The following is a 27633-nucleotide window of genomic DNA, read 5'->3' as shown; positions in this document are numbered from 1 at the left end:
AGTACTGAACATTCTTTTAGCAAAATAATAGCTATAAAAACCTATTTAAGGTATATTCTATGGCAATAATTTTTAACAAAAATGAAACCGCAGAGACAATTGATTTTGAAGTCTTTTGAATTGTTTGCGCCAGCTAAAAAAAAGAAAAAGTACATTTTAATGTTTATGCTTATAAATTTGTATGTCATAAGAGATAATGCTCATTAAAAATATTGCTTTTAATTAATGTTTATTCTAGAATACTTGTGGTGATATTCTCATCAATTAAACTGACAGCTTTTCCTTTTTATCCTTAAAATCGATAATTTTTATTTAATTTCTTCATTTGTTTCTTAAATCAACATTTAAGGCTAATATAGATATTATAATTTTCTTGTAAAAATATTGTAATTTAAAATATAAAAAGCAATTTTATACAGCGTCATAACTACACGAGCGAGACAATTTAAGGGGTCAAAATAAGTATTTTTTCTTTTAATTTAGATTATTTTTCCAAAATTGAGTTAAGGGCGCCTGGCGCCGTTTCCAGGATCGCCCAGGGCATGCGTTGGCACTGACAGTAGTGTTTTCGAAATCTATTAAATTTAAGATGTTTGTAAAGCCTTGTGATGTCAAACTAGGCATTACATATTTCCTCCCAGCTTTTAAAATTTCTTTAATTTCTTAAATTAATTTTTTTAATCATTCTTAATTGAATTTTAATTAAATTACATTTACATTACATTTAAATTACATTATTACATTTAAAAAGCTAATATAAAATATTCTATTCTTTTCTTAACAATCAATGTAACGGCTAACTTTTTATTTGAATACTAATGTAAGACTATTTAATTTACTGTCGCTACTAAATCGAAAACTAAAATCTATTTATAACTCTTTATTCCTTACCACAAAAATTTTTTTCAGTTACATGGTTATACTTATTCTCCCAGTCTTTTTGGCGATTCGCTTTCACCAAATTACTTTCAAATTTAGTATTGATTATGTGGGGTTGACTTTATTTTCAGTTATGTTATCTTTCGATAAATTGCAAACCATGCTCCTAACTGTCTGTTGGGTAACAATTCATTTACTTTTAATTTCGAAATTCTTGATGTTAAGAGAATGATTTTCTTGATCCCTTTGAGGAACTTTTCTTTATTTTCATAATTAAGGAATGTGACCATGTTCAACATAAGATTTATACAATAAATAAATTTTTCCTATGCGATTTTATTCATTTTTTCTGGGATATATATCCCTACATCATATCCAAATTAAAATGTATCTGAAACGTTCATAATACTTGAATTCTACAAAGAAACTAAATACTACCAACCACTATTGAAAAGAATTTGTACTAAACTATTACAATAAGCCTCAATATAACAAATATTTCTGTAAATTAAGGGAAAAATTGAAATATAAAAAATGTTAGCATGCGTTTCAACAAATTCTTCATGAAATTATGTCACATTGTTTGAAGTTATTGCCCGTCTTCTTTTCGCTAAATGAGGGACGAAGTAAATGATGAATCCAGAGAAAAAGGAAATACCCGTTAGAGTGTACATAACGCCATCGTAAGATCCATGCTCTTCTCTGAAATAACCTAAAAATAAAATATAACATTAAAAAATAATCCGTTCATAAATATAATAAAAAGTGCAACTCTAAAATTAAGTTGAATTTTAACGGTGACATCGTATCTAGTGTTAGTAACCTTGACAAGTTTTTTCTACCTAAACTTAATGAAAAAAGCTTGTCCGGTTGTTTATCCGAAAATCGGATATCTAAAACGTTTATCCGAAAATGTTTATTCATATCCGAGAGAAAAATTCTAGCAATAAAGAATTTAAAAAGTGTTGCAATCAGTGAAGCACGAAACGATGTATTAAAACACGAAAAGATGTATTAAAACACGAAATACAACCGCCCCAACCCAGGTTGGGCATTTGAGAGATCTCATTTAAACAGAGAGTGTTAACTTTACGAGTTTTTGATGCAACTTAAAATTAACTTTAATATTTGGAATTTTTGTCAAAAATGAAGTAATCATTAACACATTAAGGTTCGTAAATTATTTAAGCGAGGGGAAAAAACAAACAAAAATATTATTGAGAATATAATCACTATTGAGGATGTTCAGTTAATTTTGTTAAAAACTATGTACTGAAAAATCATTTATTTATCAGTTATTTTATCACAAGCGACTAGGGGAAGGACGATTCCATAATGTTAAAAACTTAGAGTTTCGTCGGAAAAGTGAAAATAGGGAAAGAGGGAAATTACACTGAGAATATTGGGGATTTTTTTGTTCGCTTCCTTGGCGTATTGGTTAAATTTCAAAGGTTTACCGTCACCGTTCGCATTTGTTTTTATGTTTATTTTTTGCGACGTTTGCTGTCAATTTCGAACACGTATAAAATATGTTATTTGTTGAATTTTTTCGTTATGTCTTTGTTTTTATTATTGTTATCTGTTTTGCTTTTGTTTTTAATTTCTTTTTTACTTTAAAGTTAGTTAGATCTTAATATATGTATGTTGCCGGCATTGTATAGAATACTGGATGTTTTTAGGCAAAGTAGGAAATGTGAGAATTATACCGGGCAATGGTACTTGACCTTAAAAAACATCAGTGTAGGGTATACCGGGAAATGGCACTGAACCTTAAAAAAACATCAGTGTAGGGTATACCGGGCAAATATGTACCGGGCAGTGGCACTTGACCTTAAAAAAATATCAGTGTAGCGTATACCGTGCAAATATATACCGGGCAATGGCACTTGACCTTAAAAAAACATCAGTGTAGGGTATGCCGGGCAAATATATACCGGGCAATGGCACTTGACCTTAAAAAAAACATCAGTGTAGCGTAAACCGGGCAAATATATACCGGGCAATGGCACTTGACCTTAAAAAACATCAGTGTAGGGTATACCGGGAAATGGCACTGAACCTTAAAAAAACATCAGTGTAGGGTATACCGGGCAAATATATACCGGGCAATGGCACTTGACCTTAAAAAAAACATCAGTGTAGCGTATACCGGGCAAATATATACCGGGCAATGGCACTTGACCTTAAAAAACATCAGTGTAGGGTATACCGGGAAATGGCACTGAACCTTAAAAAAACATCAGTGTAGGGTATACCGGGCAAATATATACCGGGCAATGGCACTTGACCTTAAAAAAAACATCAGTGTAGCGTATACCGGGCAAATATATACCGGGCAATGGCACTTGACCTTAAAAAACATCAGTGTAGGGTATACCGGGAAATGGCACTGAACCTTAAAAAAACATCAGTGTAGGGTATACCGGGCAAATATATACCGGGCAATGGCACTTGACCTTAAAAAAAACATCAGTGTAGCGTATACCGGGCAAATATATACCGGGCAATGGCACTTGACCTTAAAAAACATCAGTGTAGGGTATACCGGGAAATGGCACTGAACCTTAAAAAAACATCAGTGTAGGGTATACCGGGCAAATATATACCGGGCAATGGCACTTGACCTTAAAAAAAACATCAGTGTAGCGTATACCGGGCAAATATATACCGGGCAATGGCACTTGACCTTAAAAAACATCAGTGTAGGGTATACCGGGAAATGGCACTGAACCTTAAAAAAACATCAGTGTAGGGTATACCGGGCAAATATATACCGGGCAATGGCACTTGACCTTAAAAAAAACATCAGTGTAGCGTATACCGGGCAAATATATACCGGGCAATGGCACTTGACCTTAAAAAACATCAGTGTAGGGTATACCGGGAAATGGCACTGAACCTTAAAAAAACATCAGTGTAGGGTATACCGGGCAAATATATACCGGGCAATGGCACTTGACCTTAAAAAAAACATCAGTGTAGCGTATACCGGGCAAATATATACCGGGCAATGGCACTTGACCTTAAAAAACATCAGTGTAGGGTATACCGGGAAATGGCACTGAACCTTAAAAAAACATCAGTGTAGGGTATACCGGGCAAATATATACCGGGCAATGGCACTTGACCTTAAAAAAAACATCAGTGTAGCGTATACCGGGCAAATATATACCGGGCAATGGCACTTGACCTTAAAAAACATCAGTGTAGGGTATACCGGGAAATGGCACTGAACCTTAAAAAAACATCAGTGTAGGGTATACCGGGCAAATATATACCGGGCAATGGCACTTGACCTTAAAAAAAACATCAGTGTAGCGTATACCGGGCAAATATATACCGGGCAATGGCACTTGACCTTAAAAAACATCAGTGTAGGGTATACCGGGAAATGGCACTGAACCTTAAAAAAACATCAGTGTAGGGTATACCGGGCAAATATATACCGGGCAATGGCACTTGACCTTAAAAAAAACATCAGTGTAGCGTATACCGGGCAAATATATACCGGGCAATGGCACTTGACCTTAAAAAACATCAGTGTAGGGTATACCGGGAAATGGCACTGAACCTTAAAAAAACATCAGTGTAGGGTATACCGGGCAAATATATACCGGGCAATGGCACTTGACCTTAAAAAAAACATCAGTGTAGCGTATACCGGGCAAATATATACCGGGCAATGGCACTTGACCTTAAAAAACATCAGTGTAGGGTATACCGGGCAGTGGCACATATACTAGGTCTAGTTGACTAGACTTTTGGCAAATGTCTGAAATATATACAAGGTCTAGTTAAGTGCCACTGCCCGGTATACATTTGCCCGGTATACGCTACACTGATGTTTTTTTTAAGGTCAAGTGCCACTGCCCGGTTTATACACGGAATTCTTTTCACGATCTCCCCCCCCCCCTCACGCTCATCCAACATGTACAGAATTGCTGGAACAGCGATCGATAATTGTCAACAGTACTGAGGTACGTACCTCTCTGCATAAAAAACGTTCTTTGAAGATAAAAAAAAATCAAATCTGACTGTCTTCTCTGTAAAGCCTAATAATCAATTCTTTCTTTTTTGATGACCCTATAGGGCAGTGTTTCCCAAACTTATGACTTTTGTGTACCCTTCCTAAATTTTTCGTAACGCTGCGTACCACTAATAAAAAAATGAATGTATTTTTTACTATAAAAAAATTGCACAAAAGTAAAAAATCACGACTGGCTGTTGATACCACTAATTATTAACTGTTAACTCTGCAAAACTAGCCAAAAGAAAAATACGCAATCGTAAATTTTCATGGCTAGCTTTGTTTTTAAATGAAATTTTCGTTTGTTGCAAGATATTTCGCATTAGAACGCGTACCCCCACCAAACTGTTTCCGTACCCCTGGGGGTACGCGTACCACACTTTGGGAAACACTGCTATAGGGTCATCATAATTATAATTAATTATAACTATAGTTAAGTTTTATTTTTGTTTCAGAAAATCCCGCCAAAATTTGACTTTTAATGTTAGCGCTAAAATAAGGCGATATTTTGCTAAGCTAAAGCTCTCACCACCAACGTTTTCCCTATATCGAGCTCATTTTCCCCTTTCTAAATTTTCTAAGTCCGTTTGCATTATGGAATCGTCCTGTCCCTAGTCGCTTGTTATTTTATCAGGTGCTAATAAACATGAATTGTGACGGCAGTCAAGCGAGCAACTGTTTAGTTTTTCTTTTTTGTAAATATGTAAAAAAAGTCAGTTTTAGTGTTCTATGAATTCTTTTTTTCGGATTTAAAAAGTTAAGTTTTAACGTTTGATTGTATTTCATTTATTCATTGAGCGTTATTAGGATTTTGCAGCTTCCGTTTTAGTAAATTTGATTAGATTTTACACCATTGGATCTTTACTACTGTAGGAATGTCATAAGTCTGTTCATCTTATTTTTAAAAGAGTTGCAACTGGTGACCCGAATATACTACTGATACTAATATAAAAAGTATTCACAAAAAACCTAGCATTTTCTAAAGTAAATGATGGAGGAAACCACATCATCTCTAACATCCGATGAAAAGAAAGAAGTATGTAAAGTTGGAGTTAAAATTCCCTCTTCTGGCCGGAAAAACCTGAGATTTGGTTTTATCAGGTAGAAGCGCAACTTTCTATCAGTGGAATTTCAGCAGAAGAAACTAAATTTAATTACCTGATCTCGCAGTTGGAGCCTAAATATGTAGAAACAATATGGGACATTATTATGGCCAAAAGTACCACTAAATACAGCAACGCAAAAGAGAAACTATTGAATATTTTCAAGGAAAGTGAAAACAAAAAGATCTAACGACTCGTATCTGGAATCGAGATTGGCGATATGAAATTATCATCAATTACTTCAAACGATGAAATCTCTAGCAACAGATGACATATCGGAAAAAGTATTGAAAATACTCTGGCTAGACAAGTTACCCGATGCAATTAAAAACATTTTAATTGTCAGTGAGGAAAGTCTTGAAAAACAAGCTGTAATGGCCGATAGAATCGCTGAAATTAATCCGAGACGGATATATACAGCATTAATCAAGCGTGTTCTACAGAAAATCTCATCGCCAAAATCTCTTCCCTTGAAGAACAGATAGCAAATTTGACAGTAAGAAAACCTCGCGATATGTATCGAAGTTACAATGGAATAAATTACAGAAGCAGAAGCCGTTCACGAGAGCGATATAACCCAACAGGTAAATATTGTTTTGATCATTTTCGGTTTGGTTTAAAATGCTTACCTGGTAAATGTCGCCAACCATGTTCTTATGATTCTGATGCGGAAAACAGGCAAAAGCAGTAGACTTAGCGGCAGATTCTGCTGCTGAGGAAATAAATGATTACCGTAAATTTCGATTGTTTGTTCGAGATAGGAATACAGGAATAAACTTCCTTATCGACAGTGGAGCCGATGTCAGTTTATTACCATTACCCGCCAATAAAAGTTACCATAGTGCAAGCGATTATAAACTATATGCAGCAAATGGATCCGAGATTACAATCTATGGAATCAAAATATTAACTGCTGACTTAGGACTTCGCCGCTCATTTAATTTCCCATTTATTATCGCCAAAATTAATAAAGGAATAATAGGTGCCGATTTTCTTAATAAGTTTAATTTATTAATTGACATTAAAGAAAAAAGATTGATTGATGGAGTAATCAATTTAATAGTTAAAGGGGAAATTTCTCCAATATGCATGACGGAAACAATTTCCACTATGTATAAAAATTCTAAGTTTTATGAATTATTCTCTTCATATCCAAATTTAACTAAGCCAAACTTATTAATTAGTGATGCTAAACATGAAATTCGATATTTTATCGCCACAACGGGAAAACCTGTGTTTTCTAAGGCGCGACGTTTAGATCCAAAAAAATTGAAAATAGCCAAAGAATTTCAATTCATGCTAGACAACAGGATTATTAGACCTTCAAAATCACCCTGGACAAGTCCTTTACATATGGTTAAAAAGAAGAATGGGTCTTACAAACCATGTGGAGATTATAGACTGCTAAACGACCAAACAATACCAGACCGATATCCAATACCAAGAATAGAAGATTTCCATCATATTTTAAAAGACACCAAAGTATTTTCTAAAATTGATTTATTTAAAGCTTATTATCAACTTCCTATAAATGAAGATGACAAACAAAAAACTGCAATAATTACTCCTTTCTCTCTGAATTCAATGTTATGAGTTTCGGACTCAGAAATGCACCTTCAACGTTTCAACGCTTCATAAATGAAGTTCTGTGTGGACTTGATTTCGTTTTTCCTTATCTAGACGATATATTAGTGGCATCTCCAAACGAAGAAGATCATCAATCTCATTTAAAACAACTTTTTATTAGATTAGACAAATATGGCCTCAGAATCAATATCTCCAAATCTGTCATTGATGTGGATAAATTGGAGTTTTTGGGTTATGAAATCAGTTCGGAAGGATCTAAGCCCCTTTTCCAAAAAGTAGAATAAATCCTTAATTACAAGTTGCCAGAAACTAAACGTGAACTGAGAACTTTTCTTGGTCTAATAAACTATTATGGACGATACAACAAAGACGCTGCTAAAACACAAACAATTGGGTATAATATGAAAAAAAAACAACTACTTCCACTTACTAGGAATAACATTTACCTTTTAGTTTAATTAATGAACTGAGTTTTAAATATGTTTACTAAATTCATAAACTTATGTAAAACAACAAAATAAATTATTTTCAAAGAAACTAGACTAATACAATTCCAACCTGGCGAGTAACGACTTATAACAAGACACTTCGTTTGATGCTTACTTGTTGCAAGAAATCAGGTTCGCAGAAAATGCTGTTTACTAGTTAAATTTAGTAGGAATAACACGATCTATAACGTAGGCTATAGTATACCCAATTCTCCACGGATATTTGAAAGGAGCTCATAAAAATGACAAAAAAAAATAATGTGGACTGAGCAAGCTATAAACATGTTTGAAAAATGCAAACAAGATTTATCCAATGTAGCCTTGCTAACATATCCGAAGTTTGAATTACCTCTATGCCTTCGCTCAGATGCTTCAAATTTCGCAATCGGATCAGTATTGGAACAATACGAAAATGGACCGATAGCTTCCTATTCAAAAAAATTAAATGATGCACAGAAAGGATATAGTACCTACGACAGGGAATTATTAGGGATATATCTTTCTGTAAAGCATTTCAAACATTTATTTGAAGGTCGAGAATTTACTATATTTACAGACATAAGCCACTGGTTTTTGCCTTCAAACAAAAAAATGAAAAAGCATCTCCAAGACAAAATGGACATCTTCAGTACATATCCCAGTTTTCGACTGACTTTCAACACATTATTGGCAAAAATAATATCATATATATAATTTGACCATATATTCCTAAAAATTGAAGAATGATTATTTTCAAACAGATGCATGGTTTATCTCATTCAGGAATCAGATCAACTATTAAACAGATAACGTCAAGATTTATTTGGCCTGGAATTCGAAAAGATGTTAGAATTTGGGCAAAATCCTGTATTGATTTCCAAAAAAACAAAATTTCAAAACATACTAAATCCCAGTTTGGAGAATATCAACTTCCCGATGAAAGATTTAATGAGATACATATTGGCATAATTGGGCCGTTACCCCCATCCAATGGAAACAGATACTGTTTCACTCGTATTGACCGTTTTACAAGCTGGATAGAAGTAGTTCCTATACCTGAAATCAAGGCTGAAACTGTCGCCAGATGTTTCTATGAAAACTGGATAATTAGATTTGGAGCGCCATACAGAGTAATTACCGATCGAGGATCACAGTTTGACTCTGAAACGTTTAAATCTCTTACAAACTTATGTGGAGTAAAAATCAACAGAACAACTGCATATCGTCCTCAGTGCAATGGCAAAATTGAGCGTCAACATCGTACATTGAAAACTACAATAAAGGCACACAAGTCTATTAAATGGTCTGAAACTCTTCCTACTGTCTTACTTGGTCTCAGAGCTGCTCTACGCGATGACACCAACTATTCAATATCGCAGATGGTTTATGGTAAATGCATTAAACTTTCTGGTGAATTTTTTGAAAACTCAAAAGTGGCAACATCCACAGAAAACTTTACATTAAAACCTTTAGAGTCAAAATGTTTCAAAAGGAACAAAGTATTTGTGCAGAAAGATTTAAATTCATGTTCACATGTTTTTATGCGGATTGATAGAATCAGGAAGCCATTAGAGTCTCCTAATCAAGGACTCTATAAAGTGATGGATAAGACTGAAAAGTATTTCGTAATTAGTTATAAAGGAAAAAAACGTAAGCATTTCAATAGACAGGCTTAAACCAGCGTTGAACTGAATTCTGAAAATGAGAATCCAGATTACGATGAAAACCTAAAAACTGCAAAACCTAACGAATGTTTAACATCGAATAAATTACAAGAAAATGCAGACAATCCCGTACAAAATCTTAAAATGTCTAGATTTGGCAGAAAAATAAAAAAAGCTTGTTCGCTTTTTAGAGCAAAACTGTATTAATTAGATACATATACATTTATTTTATATATTTTTTTATTGTATTGAAACTAGAATTTAGAATGGTATAATTTGTATATATGTCATATTAATATCTTGTACATATGTTTTTGCATTATGATGAGTTATTATGTAGTATAATTTTGAACTGTATATTATGTTATATTATCATTATATGACGAATTTGACATACTTGCCTTGCATCGTAACTTAGTTACTGGTGAGGGAGTATTGTAGGTATGTCATATGTCACATGTCTGTTCATCTTATTTTTAAAAGAGTTGCGAATGGCAACGAGAGAAAAAAACAGATAAAAAATAATAATAAAAATGGTTGTTCTGAAAAATGTCTTCTGATTATTTATCCTATATTCCTGTCGCGTACACTATATACATATACTTTATTAGCACTACTACTGCACTACAAGCACAAGTAAGCGAAAAATAATTAAAAACATTAAAAGATTATTATATTTATAATTATAATTTGTTTCACAAATTACAATTAATAAATTTTTTTTTAGAATTTGAAAGAACAGTGGTACGTAATGGAAGGAATAAGAATATCTGGAGTATCAGTAGTAATGTTTAAAAATGTTGAATGTTTCAATAGAGCACAATTTAAAATACATCTTACCAATCATGGGTGATATGGCAAAGCTTAATGGTGCGTACAAGATCGTTTTACAAACCATTGCCATGCTTCTTTTCTCTGGTTGCATGTATTCATGTATTAAGGTAATTTGTAAAATCAAGTTAGATCCAAAAAATAAAGGAAGCAAGAACTCCACAAACATCAGAAGTAAATAATTATTAATGTATAATAGACCAAGACAAGATAATCCAGTACACACACAGCATATTGAAGTAGTAGTAGGTGAAGGTAAAATTTGTTTGTCTATAACAAATCCAGATCCTATTCTTCCACATATATCTGCTAGAGCCAATATCATGACATAATAAACCTCAAGGTTGGCTCCAACATTTTTGTCGCGTACAAAATCAAGAATGATTGTAAACGTAACTGTTGTTATGTATATTGTGCCGGTAGACATAAGTAGTATGATAATGAAGGCTGGGTCTATGAAAATTTTAAAATTTTGAAGAGTAAAAGCTGATAATGGCTTAGCTTTTAGATTTTTATTTTCTACAGGGCGGTTAGATTTGTTTTCAGTCTCTTTATTGACGTCAAAATTCGCAGCTTCAGTGTCATTTGATGGAAATAACTTGTTATGTAAGTTTTGGCTTGCATTATTATCACCGGGACTTAGAAAAGACGGTGTTTTCTCAGTGTCTTTCATTTCAATACAACTAACTTTCATGTTAGCGTTTTGATTGTGAACTTTATTTAGTGAATTTTCTTTTGGTGATTTCAGTAACATAGAGAATGGTATAACATTTGCCACGATAGCAGATAAAATTAAGAATGATCCATTAAGTCCGTAGTACTCTATACATATTTCCATTATTAATGGCATCACTGCAGCTCCAAAACATCCTCCTGAATATGCAAAGCCATTAGCTTTACTTCGGTTTGTTGTGAAATGGGCATTAAGTAGTAGTGGCAAATACTGAATTCCAAGGCCAAGACAAATACCTAAAAGAAATAGATAAAATATTTATCTTTTTTACTGTATTAAATTTAAATTATATTGCAATAATATAAAATCTTAAAAGCATTATAAAATTTAACAAATTGTTCCAAATTCAAAATTTATTAATTTTAAAGGAACTAATGAATTAAGCTGATTTTCAACGGCCCTGAGTAATCGTCCAGTTTTTAAATTTTTTTTCAAGATCCAGATTACCGAAGAATTGATATTTTCATTCCAATTCTATTGAAAAGCACAACTGTAAGAAATAAGTCTAATGTTGATTAGTGCTTAACCAACATACAAGTTTGCGACAGTCTTTAAAGGTATTAAAATAAACAGTATTTTGACAATTTTGAACCATAGTATCGAGTTATCAAGTTTATGTAACATAATAATATGGTTCAACTTTGAGTCATATTATTTTTGCAGAAAATTTTTAAAAGTATGAGAAAGTAAGAAGATAAGCCTAATTCCGTTTCAGTGATCATCGCAATCTTCCTATCAGGAGAACTAACTTACCAAATATGAGACCCCATAAGATTGTTACTGTTAAAATGTCTTCTGCAAAGAAACAAGCACCAATGCTGATTACTGTTCCCACATTTGCGAAAACAATGATTGATTTCGTTTGGAAAAGTTGCTGTAAATATCCTTGAAGGGGACCTAAAAATAAAGTAGACAGTGAAAATATAATTTTTATTACCCAAAAAGTAATGCCTTTTTCTTTGTGGAACTTAAAATATTTAATTCAATCAGTATTTGATAAATAAATAAGCATACTAGAGCATGTTATAATATGATAATGAAATTACTAATACAATTACAATATCATCAAAACAAACGATTGTTATCTGATCCTGTTACATCTTGGTTTGGACTTGAAGTTATGGTCTACATTCATGGTAAGCTTAATAACAAGATCTACTGCATTAATTTGGATTGCAGTGTGCATTTCAAGTTGTGGAATTTTTACGGGTTGGACAAATGTTACTTTCACAACGGGTATGTTAGCTCATATCGAAAGGTTCACTATTGATTGGTATAATAACAATGGGATTAATCGAATGGACTGGCATGTCCTGAACCCAGACATATGAACCATATCGGGAAGCTTTGGGATGAGATGGATCACCGAATCAATCATCATTGATAAGGTTCATGTCCAAAATTGGTGAAATCACTTACATATCTTCTCCAAGTCGAGTGGAAGATAATATCACTAGCTGACACGCAGTGTTAAAAAAAGCGAATACCTTAAAAAATTTTGGATCTATTTGTCGGAATGCTACGTACTTGGGTCTTACTCTTAAGGGTTTGGAGGTCAAATATGATAATTTAGAAGTCCAAAAGATAACTTATAATAGAATAAAAAATCCAACCCCAAAATGCATTTTCTTTGAACTGTTTCGGGCTCTAGAACCTTAAAATTATGTGAACGGGGTTTCTACAATCTACAAAACATAGCTTTTATAGTTTGGACAGAAGAGCGGTCAAGAATTTGGATCTCTTGAGGAAAATTTTAATTTCTTAAAAAACATTTAATCGATTGACTCCTTTCAAATTTTAGATTTCGTCATTTAAAATTTCATGTACTATACTGGTGTAAAAATTTGTATACCATGTAATTCAAAATTTCTTCGACCAGTCGCAAATTAAATAATAAAAAATTAATTATGAAAAGTAACTACTTAGTAGAACCATTTTTTTATAAAAAAAAATGTATTATTGAATTAAATTTTCTGATTTGCTTCATTAGATCTGAATTTTTTTCGAAACACACAAAAAGTGAAATTAATAACAAGTTGCTCAAACTTTCGAGCGTTCTCCTGCCTAAAGTATTGTTATATTTTACAGACTGAAAATATGGTTACTTCCCAAATTTTATGATTTAGATAGTAGACAAAAATCATTCTATGTTGCAACAAATTTGCCCTTTTTGCCTACCCTTTAATTGCCTATCATGGAATTTGAACAAACTATTGTATACGAATAACTTATGCTTTTGTTTGCTATCACGTATGCCCAATATTTATAAGTATTAGTGTCTAGAGAAATGCTCCCAGAAAGTTAAATTTCTTAAAATCTTAGAATGACAATTGCTAGTTCAATGTTGTAATTTGAATAAACAATATAATTTCCTATGTTAATTTAAAATGTCTTATGCTTTAAATACGTACGAATTTTTCCGCTCATAAATTAATATTTTAATTTCTTTTCAAACAAATTGACAAGTCAGAATTCCCTATAAATAATCCAACATAATATATTTTTTTGAATATTCGTTTCTAATATTGATAAAAATGTGCAATGAATTCGAACATTTTTCTGGCTTTTAGATGAAACTATATGATTCTGTACATAAAAAAAGATGCCCGCTGCATATATCAAAACCAAAGAATTTTATTACGTGCCTTTTCTGTATAGAGAAAAGTAGGCAAGTTCCGTTCTCTCTGACATTTTGCTTGCTAATACATGTAAAGCCCTTGAATTTTGGAAAGGTAGCAAAGACTATTGTCACCTGAACTGTCGCCAAAGTCGACAAGATCGAAAAAATTGTCGGCAAGTTGGCGACGATCCTACCGTCAATGAAAAAGCATTTTCTTTGTCTATAAGTTAAAATCAGAAAAAACCGCCAAGCTAAAATCTAGGATTCAAGGAAAATGGTGAGAAGCTCTCAATTTTTTTTATAGATTCACAATTTTTCGTCTAAAATATCCAAAAAGCTTATGTTTTTAACAAAAAAATATTTTCCCTCCTGTAGCGTAGCAAGTAAATTTTTCAACTAGCTTGGCTTACTTTACGTACTTACCACAAAGATGTTTCATTACAAAAGGCAGAACATATGGAAGTGATGCTTGTTTTCGATTAATTTCAAATCAATGAATAGATTCCACGAAAAACAATGCAACCATTCTTACTGAAGCGCCATAGAGGAAATTTATCACAAAACAGGAAGTTAGAATTTCAATACTTGCGATAGTTTCCGGTTTCATGAAGATAGTTCAAATCTAATAATCAAAAGTAATAAGATCGAAAATGAAATGAAATAATTTTGTAATTTACATGCATCAATTAATATATACACGAAGAAGATTATATATATATATATATATATATATAAATATATATATACGTTACCGGCAAAATATGAAATTCGGCATTATATATATTACCTAAAAATAGCCGGGAAGTATGAAATGATTTATATTTTACACATTGCCTAAGCATTCTATATAATGCCGGATGCTATTTAGGCAGAGTATGAAATAAACGTCCTGATGAGGTTATTATGTAAATGATGTGCATGTTACTGTGAATGACCGAAATCGGTGGTTGTTGACAATCACATAGTCGCTTTGGTGAATGTCCGAAATATTTATTAAATTGATATTAATTCATTCGTGGATATAATTAAATTTATTCGATATTTTAATACTTACTGACTATAGATTAGAAGAAACATCAGTGTTTGGAGTATCAGGAAAATATATACCGGGCAATGATACTTGATTAAAAAAATATCAGTGTAGGCGTAGGGTATACTGGGCAAATGTATACCAGGCAGTGGCACTGAACCTTAGAAAAACATTAGTGTAGGATATACCGGGCAAATGTACACCGGGCAATGGCATTTGATCTTAAAAAACATCAGTGTAGGGTATACCTAACTAACATCCGGCATTATACATAATGCCTAGGCAAAGTATGAAATACTTTTCATATTTCGTCAGACATTATATATAATGCCGGCGTTTCATACTTTGCCAGCAACATATATAATGAAAAGTGCAAAGAGGTAAGAATATTTATTGTTAAAAAGCAGGCTGAGAAAAATGTATTGTGAAAACTACTAGATTATGGTAACATTTACCTTGTTTCTGGCTCTACTGCGGGTGTTGATAATGATTTTGGTAAAATTAACAACAAAAAAAAAATGTTTTATAATATGAGTTAAATTTTGAAAAATATAGTAAAATTTGGTCACTTTATCTAAGGAATTTTAGAAGTCAAACCTTCAAAAGTTTTATCAAGTCTATTATTCTTATATTTTAACATATATTTAGCTAATGATGAGCGTAGAATTTCACCATGTGTTTATTGTAAGCGATTTTTTGATCAGGCAAAAAATCATGTATTTTTTCAGTCAATCAGTAGCCAATTTAAAGAAAAATCTTCAGTAACGTGATTTTTATGCAGAAAAACTACATTTTTTACTGCCAGTTCTTATTACCTGGGCCACGTATTTGTCTTTTAAGGCCTGGTTTCTTAGCCTGTCGTCCTAAACGTCGGCGTCAGCTGGAAATCAGCGCTAACCTCTGATTGGTTTATTTGTGAGTTTGATAGTATACGTCATCGAACGCTTATCTTGAACTTCAATTGCCGTCCAACTCAACTGCAGTTGGATTACAGCGTGACGTTAACCACAGAAGTAATGGCGGACAACATCCAACAGCCCATTGAAATCAGCCAAGATTTTGATTTTGACATTAAACATAGCTTCTTCATTAAACATAGCACTCTTCATTTAGCTCAGCTATAATGTGTTTTTTCTTGAACAAAGTCATTATTTGTTCTCTAAAACACTGGTCGACAATAACAAAATCAATACAAATTCAAAATAAATATTTGTTTACGTTATTAACGCATGCGCAATGAGAGATAATGTCTGCGTTGGACCGACTGCTCACGCTGAGCTAACAAAAAAGTATTTTTTTGGCGTCAGAGCTCTATGTCAACTTTCCGCTGACGCCCAGATAAGGCGTTAGTTCTAAGAAACCAGGCCTTGAGCTAACAAACCAGTATTTTGTTGGCGTCAGCGTGACGTTGACGTCCCGCTGACGCCCAGATAAGGCGCTTGTCCTAAGAAACCAGACCTTTACATAGATCAAAAAGAAGCTGAATTTTGTATGTTTTGATTAATATACTAAACACCATTATATTTATTAAAGCTGAAAACAACGTGAATAAGGTGCAAATAAGATACAGTAATAAACATATTATAGTTTCGGTTCTATAAATAAAAACCTTCCTAAGTGTCTAAACACCAAATGACAGTAGAGATGTGAAGTGCTAAACAAGTACGAAGTGGTTTAATAAACGAGAAGAGATGTGAAACAGGTGTGAGGGGATCATGAGAGAGAGAGGGTATAAAAATAAATTAGAATATATTTATACATTTGAAAACATTGGAAAAAGGTGGGATACTAGAAATATCATTAACTAAATTGTTAGGACTTACTGTTTAGTATTAATTTCATGTTTTTTTAATTTTTGACCTGTAGTGTCAAGCGAAAACTTTTGACAATATCCCTGTCACGCTGAAACACGACGCATAAGGTAAAAACAAAGAAAACTCCTCAAAATATTAAGAGCAGGAAAGTGATTAAGAATTTTTTTTAGATAGTTTAATTTTCTAAACCGAACAATTTTAATTCAGAATTCATTCAGCTGTAAGTAAATACTTAAAATTTATTTCGACATAATATTTAATTATAAAATTTTTAGACATTACATTACTCTTTATAAATTTTATTAACTCGAAAATTATATGTCATTGTAAAGGTATTAAAACCTATATGACAGTCGGCCAAACCACCCTCAAAAACGAAGGTTTAATCCAGCTCTTGCCTGCTTGAAAAATTATTTATAAAGAGTGTAGTTTCTTGATTAAGTAAAAGATAATATTGTAAACAGATTATAACACTCTAAGCTTTTAAATAATATCTATTTGAATTTTTATTATGTTACAAAAAAACATTGTTTGTAAAAAAAGGTCAAATTTTTCAAACTACCCCTTTATCATATAAGTAGTCGAAGAGTTGAAAGGAAACAAAATGAGTAAAAAATATATTTTCATCAAGTTTTTTACTCAGTCTTAAGACTATCGTATTATTGTTTTAATCAAGATTTAAATATTTTTGTTTTAATCTTTATTAGATTATAATTATCAAAAAGTAACTAATTACTTACTACAACCTTACTACGTTTAAAACAACAAGTTGTGAACATTCTAAATAATGTAATAAACATCTATATTTTTCAGACCACATTTTATTGCAATACATATTCTAAGTTAACAGCTCATTTTAGTTAAACTGTTGTTCAAAATGTTATATACAGTTATACAAAAAAGTATCCATTAATTGTAATTCTAAGAGAAAATTACATAGAAATTTTAAACGAAAGAAACAATAATTTTTTTAAAAAAAAATTTTTTAAAAAAATATATAATATTTTTATTAGAACAACCACACTGTAAAAAATTCTGGAACAAATTGTGGCATGAAGTAATGACTCTTTGTGGGCATCATCCATAAAATCCATTATTGACGTAAAATATTGTACCTTAATTATTAATAATATTTATTTAATTACGATGATTCAGCGATTTCAATTACTGTAAAAACTACGGTATATCAGATTTTTTGTTCCTGTATAGGTAAAAATTGATTTTACGGTAAAATTTACCGGCATTCTAAGTGCCGGTACTTTTTACCGTAATTTGATCCAAAGTTTTTAAGAAGTATTTTAATGAGATATTAAAAAAAAAGAACTCAAAAATAACTACAATCAAAGGCCATAAAAAATATTAAATTGTAATTTAATGCAGCAGTTAAATAAATGATAAAAGTATTTAATGAGATAAATATTAATAAAAGAATTGTATAGTTTTTTTAAATCAAGAAATTAATATAATGTGGAAATTCTTACCGTTTTTTTTCTTCAAATCCTGAGGATATAGATTGTTATAGAAGTTTTTCATTGGGATAATAGGTAACAAATGAAATATCCGCTGGTTTAAAATACCGAGTAATCTTTACAAACTAATCGAGATCAATGTTTAAGAAAAATTTGTCTAGTTTGCGTTTGCTTTCAAGATCGTGTCTTGTGTGAAGGTCAAAGTGGAGAATTTGTAAACAATATTTTCAATTTATTCGCCTTGTCAAATAAAGATGCAAAAATATGATAATCTTATGCACTTGAGATCAGGTTTTTGGAAGATATATGATGCTGACTTAAATAGAAAGAGAACTTTATTTGAATGAAATTAAATATTGCTATCATTAAAAAGAGACTAAATTTCAGTGTCTTGGGATATTCATCCACTTTTAGATGCACTTGATAATTTTTTTAAAAAATTTTTTCCGCACATGCGCTGTATAAAGCAACTACTTCAATTACTCTTATCTGGAGCAGTTTTTATTATTATTTTTTTAATTTTAAAGCAATAATTTCGATATCAGTTTAAAATTGATTCAAACGCTTTGTTTAATTTTTTCTTAAATATTTAAGCTATAGCAAAAGTGGCGCTAGACCTAGTATATATTTCGGACATTTACCAAAGGTCTACTCATACTAGGTTAATGGAGGTTAAATTTAACATTTCTCCTATTATAGAGAATAAATTTAATATTTTTCTTATTAATGGAGATTGAATTTAACATTTTTCCTATTAAGGGAGCTTGGATTTAACATTTCTTTTCCTTATGGAGATTAAATTTAATATGCCCTCTATGTTGCGTTTATAAGCTAAATAATGTTACAAAATTAATATTCCTCTAATTAATGGTGATTAAACTCCCACTAATAGAGATTAGATTCCCAAATAGAAAAAAATGAATTTTAATGTTTCCCCAGTTAAAGAGAAACATCTTTGAGACATTTTCGTTTGATTTCGTTTTTCTTTCAAAAACATTAGTTAAAACTTTTATTAAAGGCGGAAATGAAATGTTTATTGTAGAAATTTTTTATATTGGTAACTTCGATAGAAAATTCAGTATATATTATACTCATACGCTAATAGAAAGAATAAAACTTCATCTTTAAATGGCATTATCACATAATAGCACTTATAGCGCTTTCCGATCTTGCAACAAGTTCAACGTTCTTTTTGCTTCAAATCATACAGTATAAATATTTCTGAAGTAATTTCCGTTATACCGGTTTTCATATTTATGAAATTTTATAAATTTTAATTAATTAAATAATAAATAATGACCTTGGAAATTACATTTCACGCCAATAATACAATATTGACGCCTTGATCACTCTCTTTGTTTTAATTAATGCCATAAAAATTATTTATTTCAGTGTAAAAAATTCCGGATCAAATTACGATAGAAAGTACCGGTACTTTCGGTGCATCACCCGTAAAACCCATATTACCGTAAAATCCATTTTTTACCGTTAATTATTGTATTGTAATTTTTGCAATAATACTTATTTAATTAGAGTAATCCAGTAATTTCACGGAAATTACTACTGTAAAATTTATTGTATATGAGACTTTTTTTAATCCGGTCCATTGTTCCGGTAAAAATGCCGGTACTTTTTACTGGAATTTTTTACAGTGTAACAGAGCCCATAATTCGTGATTTTCTTCACTAAATAGTGCCTCAACCACGGTATCAAAAGTATTGAAATTGAGTTTGGCATATTAGGACGCGTCACAAGAAAAATAGGACGTATATGAAGTGCAACACTTTGGGATAAGAGAAAGAGTGGGACTTAAGAATATTGAGAAAAAGTGTGACATAACGGGACAAGTCACAAAATAGATAAGAGGTTTAAAGTACAAAACTTTGGGACAAGGAGAAAGTGGGAAGTATATGTTCATGTAATATAACAGGACATGTCACAAGAAAGATAGATGATATAGTGAAAAATTCAACACTTTGGGATAAGAGTAAGAGTCAAAAGTATTGAAAAAAAGTTTGACATATTAGGCCGTGTCACAAGAAAGATAGATGGTCAAGTGAAGTGCAACACTTTAGGACAAGAGGAAAAGTGGAAGTCAAGAATATTGAAAAAAGTTTGACATCATTTATGGACATTGAGTAATCAAAAGTCTCTTTATAGCTTTCTTTGAAGAACAGCTAAAAATTTCTATACGAAGAAGAAATTTAAAAATAGGATAAAAAAATTAAGACATGATAAAAAAATTTACTAGCATGATATATTTATTCAATAAATTTATGTTATTTTAACAAATAATGAAATTTGCGTTGCACAAAATGTTTACACTTGATTCAACACATTTTACATGAATTTACGATACAATGTCTGATGCTGTTCGTCTTCTTTTTGCCAAATAAGGTATTGAAAGTGAAATAAATCCACAGAAAAAAGAAAAACCCATTAGAGAAAAAACGACACCATCATAAGACCCATTGTCTCCTCTAAAATAACCTAAAAACAAATTTTTTATTACAGAATTATTCATTACAACATTACTTGAAAATTTAAAAAAAAAGGTTTTTTTTTTATCATAGCATTATTCTTAAAATAATATCTTTGGTAGGTTGAGACAAAAAAAAATCTATTTTTTCCGCCATAAACTGAAGAAAATGGCCATTGGTGATTATTTGTAAATCTGGAAAAATTTGGCAAGTACTGGTTAATAACTGTAAAGTTTGCTGCTATCAGAAAATTATATTTTTATTTTCCTCCTAAATGTCATGTTTTATTATGAAATTTTATGGAGTAAAATGTTATGAATTAGTTTTACTGTGTTCTGACAGGATTTATTTATGCATTAAGGATATAATCATGCATCACTCATATCACTGGAATTTTTTGGGGCGTGGAAGGGCTGGAGAACTATAACCTAAACAATTTTTACTTTAGTACCTTTACTGCTACCTAAAGCAAATTTTATCAGCTATCAAAAGTTCGATGCTTAAATCTTGTTTTTTACCCTGTCCACTTTAATGTTTTTTTTCACCCATTCTTAAGGATTAGGTTATATTTAAACATCCAAAGAATAATGCCAATGTTTTTCAAAAGTAATCTAATCGAATTAAAACCCAGATAGCAGTTCAGAAGATTGATTTTAATATAAGCAACAACCTTTATCACAAAGCCCAACAAAATTTATGAATGATTTGTAAATAAACCATGCAATTTTGAAACACTGTTAAGCTTAACTATGGTAGTTCGCATTAAGCTTGCATAAACTACCCTTTTATATTGTCTTCACTAAACAAGGCTAGAATTACTTTCTGAAATCGAGAATAAATCATCATTCGTAAATCAAGAGTAGAAATCGTTCTCAAACCAATGATAAATTCAGTTTCTTAAGATTTATATTATATTTTAAGACTATCGCTGAAACATGGTTTATTTGTGCAGGTTAACTTTCTTTAATTCTTTGAAAATGAAGGTTGGCCTGAACATTAAGTTTTCAACAAAAACACAATGTAAAACATAAGAGAGCTTGGACAAATCTAGAATGAAAAGAAGGCCAAAATAAAGTTTACAGTAAGAGCTAAAAAATGAGATTTCTTTGTAAAGATCTCGCATGCCTTTATTTAATTTTTAAGGAAACAAGCTATATATACTCAGAAATATTTCTACTTAGTATTACTTAGTAATAACAATATTTCTACTCAGAAAATTTATTTTCATTCAAATATTTCTGCTCAGCTTATAAAGGATTAATTAGTCAACTTTTCTATACTAGTTAAATGAAAATGAAATTACAACGTTTACCGTTGCATGATGTCTGGGAAATAACTTAAAATTTCTTGGAATCCAGTTAAATAAATTTTTACCTGTGATTTTAAACTGTAACGGATATTTTAAAGTACAATATAGACAAGTACGTCGAAATATTATTGCATCGCTGCGAAAAAGTCACTTTTATTAGGATTCCAAGACTTTTTTAACAAAGAGAAACAATTTTAGAGCTTAGAAATTCTATATATCTTACCGATTATTGGAGATATAGTCAAACTCAAAGGTGAATACAGCACAAATCTGGAGACCATTGCCATAACTCTTCTCTCTGGCTGTATGAATTCATGGATCAAAGCGATTTGCAAAATCAATGTAAATCCATAAAATACAGGTAAAAGGAATTCGATAAACATCAGGAGTAGGTAATTATAAGCAAACACTAAACCAAGTAAAGTCAACCCAGAGCACATAAAACTAATTGACGTCATCAAAAATGTTGGTAAATAGTTTTTGTCAATAGCAAATCCAGAAGCTGTTCTCCCAAATATGTCCGCGATCGCCATTATCATGACATAATAAATTTCCAAATTTACACCAATGCCTTTATCTCGAACAAAATCCAGAATTATCGTCCACATAGTTGTTGTTATAAGTGTGGTCCCGGCAGTTATAATTAACATTACTATAAATGTTGGATCGATAAAAAGTTTAAAATTTTTGAGTGAAAAAGTCAAAGGTGGCTCTTTCTTCATATTTTCTCTTAATGTATGATTTTTTGTTTTTGTTGAAGCACACGTTTTGACGTCAAATTTATCATCGGGTTCAAATAATGTTTCTGTTGCCGTGTCGTTAGCATGAGCAGAACTGTTATTGCCATTGTTTTTATCGCAAGGATGTATCGAAGGAAACATTGCTTTCTTATCATCTTTCATTCCAATACGCTTCTCTTCGTCTTTCCCCTTCAAAATTACAGATTTCGAATTTTCTTTTCTGGATTTCAAAAGAAATGTAAATGGAATTAAATGCCCCATTATACCAGCTAAAACTAAGAAAGATCCATTCAGGCCATAGTATTCTATGCATGCATCCATTATTGGTGGCAGCATTATTCCTCCGAAACAAGCTCCTGCATATGCAAAGCCGTTTGCTTTGCTTCGGTTTACTGTGAAATGGTCATTAAGTAATGATGGCAGAAACTGCGTTCCAAGAGCGAAACATACACCTAAAAAAATATATAAAAAATGTTAACTGAGGTATGTAAATGGTGATAAAAATAAATCTTATACGCAGGACAATTGCCAAGGACTGACAACAAATGGTTCCATAGCGCATAAAAAATTAAGCGTGGTTAAAGGACAAGTGAAATAAAAGAATACCAGACAGTTAGGCCATTAAAAAAAGATAATTTATTGTGCTCTGAGGAAAATTTTGAACAGCCTATGTAAGGGATTATTTAATATTTCTTATAATTATTAAGCAAATTATTCTGTTATGTTCTACTTATTCTTTGCTGTTCTACTCCTATGCAATAACTAATGTTTGTGGCTTGTGATAACACTTAGCATAAATCATTACATAGTTTGCCTAAATCCTGCCTCATGTGCAGTCCCAAGTCAAAATTTGAGATGGTTTGTCATTGATGAACTAACATAATCTTGATGGTGACCATCAATTATTCCATCATGGATCATTATATTTTTTTTTGATGATAACCAATATAAGTAACCATCACCCCAATGTGGGCATTCGGACTGATTTATGATGATCCGACATAAGAAACATTTAAATTGTTTTGATGGTATATTCCTGAGAACCACCAATAATTCCCATTAAACCATCATGGAAATGTATAATTGGAACCATCATGAATAGTTGGTTCATGAGGATCAAACTTCTCTTGATGGTTAACCATCAAAGTATTGAAGTAGCATTTTACATAATAGAATGATGGAAGCATATCAAAAACGCAAAACGGAAAATGTTGGATAATGGTGACGTTGGACCATCATCAATTATCCTGAAACTAACATAAACCATCAAAATTTTTCTATGGGACCATCAAGAAGTTTGATTTAGGGACCTAAATAGTATGATATTATTTAGGAGCAACGTATCTACTGAAGAGGTCGTTTTTCAAAGCCTCTTACTACTACAGCCATACTGTCGAAAAGTGACTGAGATCGATTTCTGAAGAAATTTTCACTAAGACCGAATTTTTCATCTCGTGAGGGGTTATAATAAGACTGCACTAATTGATAACTTTGTTTAAGAGGATTTAACTTTTCTAGTGGTCATATCTTTAAGCAAGTTGACCTTTCCATCTCAAACTATACGTGAATCAATACGGAAAGAAACGAAACTTTTTCAGTAAATTCATCGAGATTCATTGATCGTACTATGAAACTTAATTTCAACGTTCTCAGAAGAGAAAATGTAAAGAAAAACATCTAAATTGATGGCTTGGTTAGTTAAGTAATGATCTAGTAATTATTAGTTAGTAATGTGATTTGATAGACCCGATCTGTCCCATCACGTTCTTCGTTTAAATCCACCATCATACGATTTCTGAAGCCCTAAGAAGAAGAAAATTGGTTATAGAACAATCTCAAAAAGTTAAACTAAGAAGCACTTCAAAGTCAATCTTGAACTTAGTAGCGCCATGCAACATCATGTTCCGATAACATTTTATAAGCTTTTAATATTGTTACTATACTTGTAATATTTAATGATTGATTTCTTATTATACCTGGATATTTCACGGTCTACTAATTCATTTAATCGTAAATACTAAACATTTTTGAAGTTGGTACGATTAAGGGAGCAAGTTGTACGAATTAAGCAACCGGTACCTAAATCACATCACTTGCTGACTATGGGAAAACAATTTTTAGTACTTACTGCTAAAATGTTATTATCAAAAAATAAATAAATTTTGATTATCTGTATTTCATGATTAATATATTTAAAATTTGATTGTCAGTGATTTGTGACTGATTAATATTAAAACGTTAAAAGTAATAAGATTGAGGCAACTTTCCTCTTTATGTTTGATAGACACGAAACTGTATTAAACTGACTTTAAGGCATGACTTGGATCCTTTCTGCCTTTTCGTAATTTGAATATCTTTTTTCTACATTGCTTACATCATAGTTTGAAGTCTTTAAATTTATCGGATCAATTAATGTCTTTTTAGAACAATGGGATGCTAAACAAATTTTTCCATAAAAAACACTGGGTAAGTTTATAAAGTTAATAATTTTTTTTAATATATTGGATATTTGTTTGTGTTTTTCAAATTAGAATTTTGTGCAGTTGTTTTTGGCAGCAAAATTAGGTGTTATTAAATCATAAATTGTTAATTGTGTGGTAGTACTATTTTGTGTTTAAGAAGTAATATTTCTTCATATATTCAACCTTTTTACCTAAAATAGACTTATGTTTATTGAGTTAAAACACTTATATTTTAAAAATGGGTTAATTATTTTATTGCTCAATTTGTTTATTTTATTATTCTACGTTATTTACGTAATAATGCTTATTATCACTTTTTTCTAAATTTGATATAATAATAATATAACTTACCAAATATAATACCCCATAGAATTGTAACCGTTAAAATGTTATCAGCAAAGAAACAAGCTGCAATGCTGATTGTGGCCAGCACATTTCCAAAAATAACCAGAGTTTTAATTCCGAAAATTTGTTGGAGATAGCCAAGAACGGGACCTGGAAAAATATTTATTTTAAATTTTTTTTTATTTATTTAAAAAAAAGTTTATTTATTTAAAAATAAATTTTTATTTATTCAAAATAAATATATATTATTTTGCACATTAAATATTCTGATATAATCATAGATTCCCTAGGCATTATGTGTGATACTCCATATCATGTTCAAACAAAATATCACAAGATTGTTAATTTTGTCCCCCAGGTATATAAAAATATTATTTATTTATTTATTTTTTTAAAAGCTAAAATTCCCCCAAAATCATTCTTTTGGTCTGTTTAAAACTTTTCTTAAACTCATTTCGTTTATTTAAAATGCTTACACCTACAATTCAGTATATAAAAAAAACTACATATATTTGAAGGCGCAAAATAAAATTTTTTGAATCCGTTAAATTATTTAACTCACCAAGGTATATTGTTTGAAAGTTTGTCCCAAGGTTTTCATTTCAGTCTCCTGATCTACGAAATTATTGTAAGAAAAAAATAGACTATTCTTGTAGGACAAAAATGGAGAGTTTTCAGTCCTGCGTCTGCAACAGAGTTTATTCCAACCATTCTGTTGGATTGATTGAGATCTGATTCCTCTGAAATTCTTATTATAACTTTGAAGTTCTAAATAGAGGTGTTGTAATAGCTTCTGCTGTCAATCTCCTCTACTATAGTTTTATTATACATAAAAACATTTTTTAAAAATTAATACATATTATCACGAGTAATTATGTGATAATTCTAAAGAGAATAAATTTCTTAAGCTTTCTTCTAAGAGAAGAACTTTTTTTCCTTATATAAAAAATTATCATATTCTGGCATGCAAAAATGTCACCCTCTTGGCATTTTCTGGACTAAATGATTGGCTTGACAACCGGCAAGTGAGTTACTTTTATTTATCTCTTGTTAAGTACCTTATAAAGAGTAAATTTGCTTTAGATTTTTAAAGAATTTTTAGTTTTTAAGTAATTGTGTTTCGAAAATGTCAAGTTCTTGGAGAATCACTCATATGATATAAACATAGATTTATTAAACTGCTGTAAACTATATTGTTAATTTTTAAGAGGAATTAGTTATGAAGTGAGTTTTATAAATGAGTTTAATAGCAAGCGTAGCGAGCATGGTTTGCAAAACAAACGATATAACATTGCATATCAATCTTCGAGAGTTGGTGAACGTTAGTGAGCAGGGGGTGGAGCCAACTAGTTTTATTTTCTAATTTTTTTTCAAATTTTGCTTTCTAACTTTTCTATTCCAATTTTCTACATATTAGATTCAATGCAATGAACTTCAAAAATATACCGAAAAAAAAGTTATAAATTGTTTTGGAAAGTTTGTTTACCACAAAATTTGTATACTTACCACAAAGACTCCTTACCATGTAAACCAAAATGTAAGGGAGAGACGCATGTTTTCGACTAATTTCATATCGGTAAATGGATTCTACAAAAAATACTGATCCCAATCTGCCTGCGCCGCCATATAGAAAATTTATTACAAAGCAGGCTGTTACGATTTTAATACTTGCAATAGTTCCTGATTTCATGAGGATAATTTAAATCTAAAAGGATAACAATAAAAAAACATAAGTTATGAAATATTTTAAAATAATTGTGAGCTTGTGTAAGTTTTGAGACAAATGCACGAGATTTATTTTCACTTTATTTTTTGCAAAATTTTAGAGGAATCAATAAATAGTCCACTTAACTGAAATTTAATATTTCTAAAAACAAAATCAGTTTAGTCTTTAGTTAGGGGGTTGTAACTTCTTGTTCGATTTGTTTATCGACTTTATTACTAAGCAAATTATGTTCTCTCCACTAAAGTTTCATTAAAAAAAACAATAGCAAGTTATTAGTGAGATTTCGAAGTTTTACGAATCATTCTACTCTATGTAAATATAAATTGCGCACGTTCTCCCGAGGTACA

General features: G+C 31.1%; 1 protein-coding gene across 1 annotated transcript; it reads right to left on the bottom strand.

Moving 5' to 3' along the window:
• Positions 1–1199: 1199 nt before the first annotated feature.
• LOC107448769 (uncharacterized) lies at positions 1200–27282 on the bottom strand. The gene is made up of 9 exons (XM_087151343.1): positions 27067–27282; positions 25567–25710; positions 22237–23205; positions 20578–20714; positions 18506–18540; positions 18237–18340; positions 12045–12188; positions 10568–11527; positions 1200–1591 (listed from the first exon to the last, which is right to left on the bottom strand). Exons 1-9 carry the CDS (start codon positions 27248–27250, stop codon positions 1449–1451), a joined length of 2820 nt encoding a protein of 939 aa, XP_087007469.1. The 5' UTR covers positions 27251–27282; the 3' UTR covers positions 1200–1448.
• Between the last annotated feature and the right edge of the window lie 351 nt (positions 27283–27633).

Source organism: Parasteatoda tepidariorum, chromosome 9 (assembly GCF_982258835.1).
Source record: "Parasteatoda tepidariorum strain Cologne lab strain chromosome 9, Ptep-v5.0, whole genome shotgun sequence".
NCBI classification, from domain to species: domain Eukaryota; kingdom Metazoa; phylum Arthropoda; class Arachnida; order Araneae; family Theridiidae; genus Parasteatoda; species Parasteatoda tepidariorum.
The sequence above is the reverse complement of the archived record's forward strand: the minus strand, read 5'-3'. Positions and strand labels throughout refer to the sequence as shown.